At 64.7% G+C, this 10,621-nt stretch overlaps 1 protein-coding gene across 1 annotated transcript; it reads right to left on the reverse strand.

Moving 5' to 3' along the window:
- Window positions 1-1,102: 1,102 nt before the first annotated feature.
- Window positions 1,103-10,386, reverse strand: ADISSP (adipose secreted signaling protein). The gene is made up of 5 exons (XM_061441040.1): window positions 10,137-10,386; window positions 7,525-7,667; window positions 4,441-4,579; window positions 2,665-2,787; window positions 1,103-1,586 (listed from the first exon to the last, which is right to left on the reverse strand). Exons 1-5 carry the CDS (start codon window positions 10,153-10,155, stop codon window positions 1,486-1,488), a joined length of 525 nt encoding a protein of 174 aa, XP_061297024.1. The 5' UTR covers window positions 10,156-10,386; the 3' UTR covers window positions 1,103-1,485.
- Between the last annotated feature and the right edge of the window lie 235 nt (window positions 10,387-10,621).

Raw genomic sequence — 10,621 nt, forward strand, 5'->3', positions numbered from 1 at the left:
AACTGGAGGGGAAAAGGGAACTGGAGGGGAAAAGGGAACTGGAGGGGAAAAGGAAACTGGAGGGGAAAAGGGAACTGGAAGGGAAAGGGAACTGGAAGGGAAAAGGGAACTGGAAGGGAAAAGGGAACTGGAAGGGAAAGGGAACTGGGGGGGAAAAGGGAACTGGAGGGGAAAAGGGAACTGGAGGGGAAAAGGGAACTGGAGGGGAAAAGGGAACTGGAAGGGAAAAGGGAACTGGAAGGGAAAGGGAACTGGAGGGGAAAGGGAACTGGAGGGGAAAAGGGAACTGGAGGGGAAAGGGAACTGGAGGGGAAAAGGGAACTGGAGGGGAAAGGGAACTGGAAGGGAAAGGGAACTGGAGGGGAAAGGGAACTGGAGGGGAAAAGGGAACTGGAGGGGAAAGGGAACTGGAAGGGAAAAGGGAACTGGAGGGGAAAGGGAACTGGAAGGGAAAGGGAACTGGAAGGGAAAAGGGAACTGGAGGGGAAAGGGAACTGGGGGGAAAAGGGAACTGGAAGGGAAAGGGAACTGGAAGGGAAAAGGGAACTGGAGGGGAAAGGGAACTGGGGGGGAAAAGGGAACTGGAGGGGAAAAGGGAACTGGAGGGGAAAAGGAAACTGGAGGGGAAAAGAACTGGAAGGGAAAGGGAACTGGAAGGGAAAAGGGAACTGGAAGGGAAAGGGAACTGGAAGGGAAAAGGGAACTGGAGGGGAAAGGGAACTGGGGGGGAAAAGGGAACTGGAGGGGAAAAGGGAACTGGAGGGGAAAAGGAAACTGGAGGGGAAAAGGGAACTGGAAGGGAAAGGGAACTGGAAGGGAAAAGGGAACTGGAAGGGAAAGGGAACTGGGGGGGAAAAGGGAACTGGAGGGGAAAAGGGAACTGGAGGGGAAAAGGGAACTGGAGGGGAAAAGGGAACTGGAAGGGAAAGGGAACTGGAAGGGAAAAGGGAACTGGAGGGGAAAAGGGAACTGGAAGGGAAAGGGAACTGGAAGGGAAAAGGGAACTGGAAGGGAAAAGGGAACTGGAGGGGAAAAGGGAACTGGAAGGGAAAGGGAACTGGAAGGGAAAGGGAACTGGAGGGGAAAGGGAACTGGAGGGGAAAAGGGAAACTGGAAGGGAAAGGATAACAGGACTAAGACCAAGGCGATGGCTGCAACACGAGGACACGGACAGGCTCTGTCCCAGGGACAGCCCTGGGGACCTGACCCCTTCCACTGCCGGACCCTCCCCTGGTCCAGCTCTGCTCTGCACCCCAAGAGGCAAAACCTCACCCTGAGGGGCTCCAGCACCCCCAAACGTCCCTTTCCTGGGGTGCTCCGGGGAGGAAAGCGGGGGGAAAGCAGCAAGAGGGTCCCTTCCCCGGGGCTCCGGCACTGGGGGACCCCCAGCTCCTGGTGACCCCATTGACATGGGGGGGGGGGGGGGGGGGGGGGGGATTTGTCCCTGATTCCATATGGGCTCCATCCTCACGGGGGGGTCAGGGTCTAGTCGAAGCCGTGCCAGTCGCTCTGCTCCGAGTCGTACTCCAGCTCGGCACCGATGCAGCGCACCCCATCCAGCAGCATCGGGGTGCCGTGGTGCCGGTCTGCGGGAGGGAGGGACAGGGACACAGCTGGGGGACAGCCACAGCACCCCCATGCTGGCCTATGGGGCCTTCTGGGGTGTTTTGAGGCCCACAGGTGGTTGTCCCCCCTCCCACCATCACCACACAAGGGATGTTGGTACCCAAGGAGATGCTGGTACCCAAGGGGTGCTGGTAGCCAAGGGGATGCTGGTACCCAAGGGGATGCTGGTACCCAAGGGGATGCTGGTGCCCAAGGCATTCTGGTAACCAAGAGGATGCTGGTACCCAAGGGGATGCTGGTACCCAAGGGATTCTGGTAGCCAAGGGGATGCTGGTACCCAAGCAGATGCTGGTACCCAAGGGGATGCTGGTACCCAAGGAGATGCTGGTACCCAAGGGGAGGGGGATGCAGGGATGCTGCACACTGTGGCTGCGAGGGGATGATGCTCAGCCCGGTGTGACGAGGTGCTGGGGGCACAATGAGTGAACCCCCATCCCTACCCAGCAGGGGGACCCCAAACCCAGCCCCACTGAAGATGCCGGTGGAAGCAGCCACGGTGTCACCCAGTGCAGGGGGGCAGAGCTGTGAAACGTGGCTCTGATGAACCAAGCATCAGGCAGCAAAGGGCGGGGGAGAAGGAAAATCATTAATGACTCTGCTGCCTAATGAGCAGCTGTGGGTGGATGGGGAGGGACCCCAGTGGGGATGGGGTGAGGATGGGGGGGACAAGGGATGCCCCCAAGCCACCCGCTGCAGCCCTGCTCCATGTGCCCCTTCACCAGGGAGGCTCCACAGCCTCAGCCCTTGGGATGGGGATTCTGGGGGTGAAACCCCCCGGGATGGGGATTTGGGGGTGAAACCATCCAGTTTCAGCAGCTCCTCAGGTGGGAAGTGGCTGCGGGGGCTGGACTGGGGGAACTGGTGCGAGCTGGGTTGGGAAGGAGGGAGCACGGGGCAGGCTCATGGGATGCAGGGAGCATCCCCAGCTCGCCAGCACTGCAGAAGGCAGCAGGTCTCTGGCCAAGCCCATGAGCAACCCGTTCCCAGCTGCTCCAGGGAGGAACTGCCACCCCACACCCGGCCCCAGCAGCCCCTTACCCATGACACGGGCTTGGACCACGACCCTGATGGTGGCTCCTTCGCCGGCCTCGCTGGCCAGGACCATCTCCTCCTTCAGCACCCCCTCCTTGTGCGCCGTGTACTCGCACTTCACGCTGTACCCTGGGGCACAGGCAGGGGGCTCAGCGCTGCCCGCATCTTCCCCGCATCCCTTCCCCTGCCCGGCTCCATCCCCATCCCCGTGCCTCAGTTTCCCCCCCCCACGAGGCAGGCACAAGGATGCTGACACGTGCCGAAGCACCACAGAGATGCAGGGGGGGTGTCGGGGATGCCAGGCCGAGGGTACCACTGAGCATCCCCCAAGCCAATGGCACCCCCGAGACCCCCCTGTCCCCATCACCAGGACCCTGAGGACAGGCACCACGGGGCACCAGATCCCACTGGAGCTGCTCCTGGCTCCCAAAGGGCTCCTTTCCCTGCAGCTTCCCTGGCTCCAAGCCCGGCCGAGGTGGGAAGCTCCAACCAAAGGGAGCTGTGAGTGCCTTGCTGGGCTGGAGCCAGCGGGAGCACGGGAAGAGCCGCGGGCCCAGAGCGGGAGGTGAGACACGGCCCCATGGGGACAGGGATGCGGGAAGCAGCTCCCATGGGATGCATCAACGGGAGCTGCCGGCACGGTGTTCCCAGAGCGGATCCGTGTCCCCAGCACGGCTGCCACGGAGCCCAGTGGGATGCTTGGGTGTCCCAAGTGCTCCATGGGGGCCACCGGGCACATCCCTGCTCCTGTGGGGATGCTGGTGACGAGGGGACCCCAACCCAGAGCCAGGCTGGGGTCTCCTGGAGCAAACCCAGTCCTCGTCCCCATCCGCTCGTGGGCTCTGCGCCACCAACCCCCATCCGCTGCTCCCCTCCCACATCCCCACATCCCAAACGGATCCAAACCCACACCAAGCCGCAGGTGATTGACGCCTATCTGGGGTAAAAGAGCTTCCAGCCTCCCAGCTGCAGGTGATGAGTAATGGAGAGACGTGGGGCTGCAGGGGATGGAGCAACAGCGGCGGGGAGGGGACGGGATGGGATGGGGTGGGGTGGGATGGAGTGAGGGAGCCGGGATGGGAATGGGGAAGGATGGGGAGGAAGGAGGAGGCGGAGGAACAGGTTGGACACAGGGGCTTGGAGCGAGCTGCTCCAGAGGAAGGGGTCCCTGGGGCTGGAGGAGCTTTAAGGTCCCTTCCATCCCAACCCATTCCATGGCTCCCGCAGCAGCCCCTTGGAGCAGGAGCTAAAAGTGCCCCCGTGTCCGGGCTCTGCTCCTGCACTCGGATGCCACAAAAGCTGCTCCTGAAGCACGCGGGGAGGGGAGGGAGCATCCTGGGATGCGCAATGGAAACAACGTGGACCTGGGGTAAAGCTGCAGGGATGGGCACTGGGAAAAGCACCCGGGGCAGGATGAGGCTGGGATTGGGAAGTGCTCACCCATGGAGTTGGAGCCATGGAATGGGGTGAGATGAAGGGAGCTTAAATCCATCCAGCTCCAAGCCCTGCCACGGGCAGGGACCCCTTCCACTGGAGCAGCTTGCTCCAAGCCCCTGTGTCCAACCTGGCCTTGAGCACTGCCAGGGATGGGGCAGCCACAGCTCCTCCATTCAACCCCTTCCCATGCCCCCCCCTTCCCTGTACCCCATCCATCTCCCCCCCTGGCAGGTTCAAGCCGTTCCCCTTGCCCTGTCCCTGCATCCCTCATCCCAAGCCCCTCTCCAGGTTTCCCCCAGGGCAGGAAGAGGACAATGGGGGGGGGGGGGGGGGTCCAGGCTTTACCTTCAGGCAGGGGGGTGATGCCGGTGAGGCGCAGGTTGAGGCTGGGCAGGGGCACAGGGCACAGCTCCCCCCCCGCGCCCCGCAGCGGCGGCAGCACGAAGCTGATCTCGTACTTGTGCAGGATCTTCAGGAACCCCACCTGGAACGGGGGCACGCGGTGGGGCCGGGCCATGGTCCTGCCTTAGCCCCTTCCCTTCCGCAGCGCACCCACCCCACACCCATGGGAAGCGGGGGGGGGGCGCTCCTGGCTAACTGGGATAACAGCACATGATCCATGAGCTCAGCCGCTGCTCCCGGTCCCCCAAAGCCAGGATGCTCCCAAGAGCACCCCCGGAGATGTCAGCCCTCCGCGCCCAAAGCCATGCGGGGAAGGAAGGACCCCCCCTGCGGCAGGGCCGGGACGAGGACGAGCCCATCCCGCAGCCGTGGGGCGCCCGCTGCACCGAGTCCTCCATCGGGAGCGCGACGGGGGGTGCATCCCAAACCTATCCATAGGGAAGAGCTGCAGCCCCCGCCCGCCCCACTGCCGGCACGTGCGGTGCCGGGTGCCGGTGCACGGCACAGGGGGAAAACAACAACATCCCACCCACAGCCCGGCGATTGCTAAGCAATTCCGTGCCGGATCGAGGGAGGGATCCCATCACCCACCGAGACCAGGCACTGACTCAGAGCTGGGGGAGCTCCGCACCCGGCGCGGAGCCGCCGCGAGGGGATGGAGGCATGGAATGGTTTGGGTTGAAGGACCCACGGGCAGGGACAGCTTCCGCTGGAGCAGGCTGCTCCAGCCTGGCCTTGGGCACTGCCGGGGATGGATGTGGTAAAGCAGCTCCAGGGGCCCATCACAGCCATTGCCACCAACGCCCCGAGGGGCTTCAGCCCCATTCCCTTTGGTCCAGCTCGCAGCAGGTGAGGAGCCGAGGGATGAGGAGCCGAGGGATGAGGAGCCGAGGGATGAGGAGCCGAGGGATGAGGAGCCGAGGGATGAGGAGCCGAGGGATGAGGAGCCGAGGGATGTGGAGCCGAGGGATGAGGAGCCGAGGGATGAGGAGCCGAGGGATGAGGAGCCGAGGGATGAGGAGCCGAGGGATGAGGAGCCGAGGGATGAGGAGCCGAGGGATGAGGAGCCGAGGGATGAGGAGCCGAGGGATGAGGAGCCGAGGGATGTGGAGCCGAGGGATGAGGAGCCGAGGGATGAGGAGCCGAGGGATGAGGAGCCGAGGGATGTGGAGCCGAGGGATGAGGAGCCGAGGGATGAGGAGCCGAGGGATGAGGAGCCGAGGGATGAGGAGCCGAGGGATGAGGAGCCGAGGGATGTGGAGCCGAGGGATGAGGAGCCGAGGGATGAGGAGCCGAGGGATGAGGAGCCGAGGGATGTGGAGCCGAGGGATGAGGAGCCGAGGGATGAGGAGCCGAGGGATGTGGAGCCGAGGGATGAGGAGCCGAGGGATGAGGAGCTCAGGGATGAGGAGCTCAGGGATGAGGAGCTGAGGATGTGGAGCTGCAGGATGAGGAACCGAGGGATGAGGAGCTGAGGATGTGGAGCCGAGGGATGAGGAACCGAGGGATGAGGAGCTGAGGATGTGGAGCTGAGGGATGAGGAACCAAGGGATGAGGAGCTCAGGGATGAGGAGCTGAGGATGTGGAGCCGAGGGATGAGGAGCCGAGGGATGAGGAGCCGAGGGATGAGGAGCCGAGGGATGTGGAGCCGAGGGATGAGGAGCCGAGGGATGAGGAGCCGAGGGATGAGGAGCCGAGGGATGAGGAGCCGAGGATATGGAGCCGAGGGATGAGGAGCCGAGGGATGAGGAGCTGGGGGATGAGGAGCTGAGGATGTGGAGCCAAGGGATGAGGAGCCAAGGATGTGGAGCCGAGGATGTGGAGCCGAGGGATGAGGAGCCGAGGGATGTGGAGCTGAGGGATGAGGAGCTCAGGGACGAGGAGCCGAGGGATGAGGAGCTCAGGGATGAGGAGCCGAGGGATGTGGAGCTGAGGGATGAGGAGCCAAGGGATGAGGAGCCGAGGGATGAGGAGCCGAGGGATGTGGAGCTGAGGGATGAGGAGCTCAGGGATGAGGAGCCGAGGGATGTGGAGCTGAGGGATGAGGAGCCGAGGGATGAGGAGCCGAGAGATGAGGAGCCGAGGGATGTGGAGCTGAGGGATGAGGAGCTCAGGGATGAGGAGCTCAGGGATGAGGAGCCGAGGGATGTGGAGCTGAGGGATGAGGAGCCGAGGGATGTGGAGCTGAGGGATGAGGAGCTCAGGGACGAGGAGCCGAGGGATGTGGAGCTGAGGGATGAGGAGCCGAGGGATGTGGAGCCGAGGGATGAGGAGCTCAGGGATGTGGAGCTGAGGGATGAGGAGCCGAGGGATGTGGAGCTGAGGGATGAGGAGCTCAGGGACGAGGAGCCGAGGGATGTGGAGCTGAGGGATGAGGAGCCGAGGGATGTGGAGCCGAGGGATGAGGAGCCGAGGGATGAGGAGCTCAGGGATGAGGAGCTGAGGGATGAGGAGCCGAGGGATGTGGAGCCGAGGGATGAGGAGCTCAGGGATGTGGAGCTGAGGGATGAGGAGCTCAGGGATGTGGAGCTGAGGGATGAGGAGCTGAGGGATGGGGCTGGCAGCTCGTGTGTGCGTGGCTGTGAACCTGCCAGGCGCCAGGATGAATCCCTCGGTGTCGTTACGCGGTGCCTTGGTTGTCCCCATTGTCAGCACCCGCCTGGGAGCCACCGCCAGCCCTGGGCCCACGATCAGTGCCCGTGGCAATGGGAGCAGTGAGCACCCACGGCTCAGCCCTGTCCCCCACAACAGGGCACAGGAGGTGGTGCCGCATCCCCATCCCCCCGGGGGCAGCAGGACCAGCCCCCCCCCAGTTTGTCCCATCAGGAATGGGGACCCTCCGAGCCTGCCCCATGGCTGGGGGAGTCAGAGGGGTGAACCCGGAGCACTGGGAGCAAGGAGCCGCCTGCAGGGAAGGATGGGGATGCTCCCTGGGTCAAGCAGGGATAACGGGGCCGTTTCCGTGATTGCAATGGGGCCAGAACCGTTCCCAAACTGCCCGGGGCTGGCGAGCCCGGCCCCCCCCACCTTCACCAGGAAGCTGCCGTCCCTCTCCCGCGTCACCATCACGGCCGAATCGCGGAGCTGCTCCTCGAAGTGGACGTGGCCGTGGGAGCCCTCGGGGGGCTGCGCCGGGGCGAAGCGCACGGAGCCCCCCTTGGCCTTGCTGCCTGCGGGGGGGGGAGAGGGAGCCCGGGGTCACCCCCGTGCGCACGGACCCCAGCATCGCCCACAGCATCAGCGCCAGCTCCAGCCCCAGCTCCACAGCCCTGCTCCCACATCCCCAGCTCCAGCCCCACATCCCCATCCTCATCCGCAGCTCCACCTCCATCCCCACATCCCCAGCTCCAGCCCCACATCCACATCCTCATCCGCAGCTCCACCTCCATCCCCACATCCCCAGCTCCAGCCCCACATCCACATCCCCATATCCCCACCTCCATCCCCACATCCACATCCCCATCTCCAGCCCCACATCCACATCCCCATATCCCCACCTCCATCCCCACATCCACATCCCCATCTCCAGCCCCACATCCACACCCCCATATCCCCATCTCCAGCCCCACATCCACATCCCCATATCCCCACCTCCATCCCCACATCCCCAGCTCCAGCCCCACATCCACATCCCCATGTCCCCACCTCCATATTCCCACATCCACATTCCCACCTCTATCCCCAGCTCCATCCCCAGCTCCACATCCCCATGTCCCCAGTTCCACCTCCATCCCCACATCCCCAGGCCCAGCTCCATATCCACAGCTCCACCTCCATCCCCAGCTCCACATCCCCATGTCCCCAGTTCCACCTCTATCCCCAGCTCCACATCCCCATGCCCCCAGCTCCACCTCCATCCCCACATCCCCAGCCCCATATCCCCAGTTCCAGCCACGGTTCCACATCCGCAGCACGGATCTGCCACCAGCAATGCCCAGAGGCTCTGGGGTCCATCCAGCCCCCGTGCCCAGCACCATTTGCTCATTCAGCCCAGAGGAGTCGATGAGCGGATACACAGGAAGGGGGACACGGATGGGGCACGGGCAGCATCCCCAGGGAAGGGATCCCGCACGTCCCAGGGCTCTCCAGGGAAGCCAATCCCATGGGAAAACCCAAACCTGCATCGCCCCTGCGAGGGCAGGCACCAGGCTGGGGACAGCGAGGTCCCCACGGGCTCCTCTGCAATGGGATCCGCCTCTCCCTCCTCCTGCCCCCCAGCACATCCCAAGCCCCCCCCTTCCGGCCGCCAGCATCCATCTGGCAGCAGCCGGGAGCAGATCGGTGTCTCCCTAAAGAACAGGCTCTTTGTGCTGGGAACGGCTGGGATTTAACGACCCGGCTTTGTCCAGCCGGGAGCAGCCAGCCCTTCCCTGCACGCAGGGACAGAACAGGAGACCCGCACACTGCCGATGGGAAGGGGACACAGAGGGAACCCACAACCAAACCGAGCCCCCCCCCACCGCGGTGCCATAGGGCAGGGTGAGCCCCTGGATCCCATAGAGCAGGAGCGATGGGCGAGCTCCCAGCCTGGGGCTTCCATTGGGAATCCCAGCGGCAGCGCCAGGATCGGAGCAGCCAAACCCCAGTTCCTGCCAGGAAAGAGGCAGGGAAAAGCCCATCCGTGCGGCTCGGAGGAGGCGCCCGGGATGAGGGATCCCGAGGGAACCCGGCCCGGACAGGCCGGGAAGGCGGCAGCGGGATCCGCAGCAGCTGTCCCGGGAACAGGATCAGTGCCTGCATCCCGGTGACCTTGAGGGGCCCCGAGCCCCGGATCGCGAGGGGACAGCAGGGATTGCCTGGAAACCATGGGAGCGCCCAGGTCACCTCGGGTGCCGGCGCAGCCGTGGAGGGGGGGCACCGGGACCCACTGGCTTTGGGGGGGGGGGGGTGCCCGTAGCACAGGTGCCAATAGGAATCACAAGCCTTGGAAGTGGGCTCCACCAGGGAATGAGAGTCCTCGCGTCTCAGTGTTCCCAAGGAAGAGCTGGGAGCAGGGAAGCACTCAGGGACCCGCAACCCCTCTTCCCAGGGCCGCTGGGAGCAAGATTCCCGGAGCAAGGCAACCTGCCGGCCTTTGCCAGTGCCACCAATGGGCCACTCGGCCGGCCCTCATCCCGCTGGGAAGCCGGGCGGGAGGGGGGAATCCCGCGGGATGCAGCGGTAGGAAGGAGCCAGGGAGGCTGGAGCACACAAAGGAGGTGGAATCGCGCAGCACAAAGAGCCTCTTCTCTCTTTGTCTCGCTGCTCCCACACGGGGCACCCCGCACCAGAGCACTTTGGGGTCCGTCCTGCCCCCCCCCAGCATCCAGAGCCGGTGCTTCCAGAGCCCTTTGGGGCTGGGAGACACCGGGAGCGCCTGGCACCCACCGCATCCCGCAGCAGCGCTGCTGCGCGGGGTCACCGCGGGGGACCGTGGCTGAAGGATGCTGGTGGTACCCAATGGACCCCCCCTGCCCTAAGCGCCTCGGGGGATGCCCACTTGTGGCTTGTAGTGGGAAGAGGGTGAGAGCATTCCCTTGGGATTCAGTAGCCTCCGATATGGGGCAGGCAGAGGGATCCCGTGGCAGGGAGCAGAGCACCAGACGTGGACCAGGGCAGGGAGGGGACACGGAGGCGAGGGGCAGGGGTGCGGGACTCACCCTTGCTGGCCGTGGCCATGAGTCCCCGCAGCGATCGTGCTTGCTCCGCACTTCAAAGGCACGGGCAGGAAGAGGCCATCCTTTGGGATCGCGGGAGCTGCGGAGGGAAGGGGCAGGGATGGGCAGGAGCAGGCAGAGCCCCCATGGGTGCGGGCAGCAGCAGGAGCCCGTGGTGCGACCGAGCCAGCCCCGGGCTCTTGCGCCATCAGCTCTGGGGTTCCCCGCCTGGAAAAGGGGGATTCACACCCAAACCCTCCCCGTGCCTCAGTTTCCCCATTCCCGCTCCGCACGGAGGCTCCGGGAGCCGCCGCATGAGCCCTGAACCGAGTGGGAACAGCGCAGACCCGGGCACGGAACCCCCCCCCCATCCCTTTCCCAAGGGAATCGCTGCTCTCTCCGGCCTGGCGAATGGCTGTGCCCCCCCCCCCGATAACGGGGGTCCCCACCAGCACCCCCCGGGTGGGTACATCGAGACCGGGGGACAC

The sequence above is a fragment of the Pezoporus flaviventris genome, unplaced genomic scaffold (genome assembly GCF_033815535.1).
Source record: "Pezoporus flaviventris isolate CSIRO_AGI_PZ_B2104156 unplaced genomic scaffold, CSIRO_AGI_Pfla_v1 ptg000188l, whole genome shotgun sequence".
Lineage (NCBI taxonomy): Eukaryota > Metazoa > Chordata > Aves > Psittaciformes > Psittacidae > Pezoporus > Pezoporus flaviventris.

What these genes read in the sequence shown, in the direction of transcription:
- ADISSP (XM_061441040.1), bottom strand. An exon ending in ACGGCAGCTTCCTGGTGAAG is followed by an intron (nt 4,580 to 7,524) that starts GTGGGGGGGGCC and finishes CCCCCGTTCCAG; the next exon opens with GTGGGGTTCCTGAAGATCCT. An exon ending in GGTCCAAGCCCGTGTCATGG is followed by an intron (nt 1,587 to 2,664) that starts GTAAGGGGCTGC and finishes TCCCTCCCGCAG; the next exon opens with ACCGGCACCACGGCACCCCG.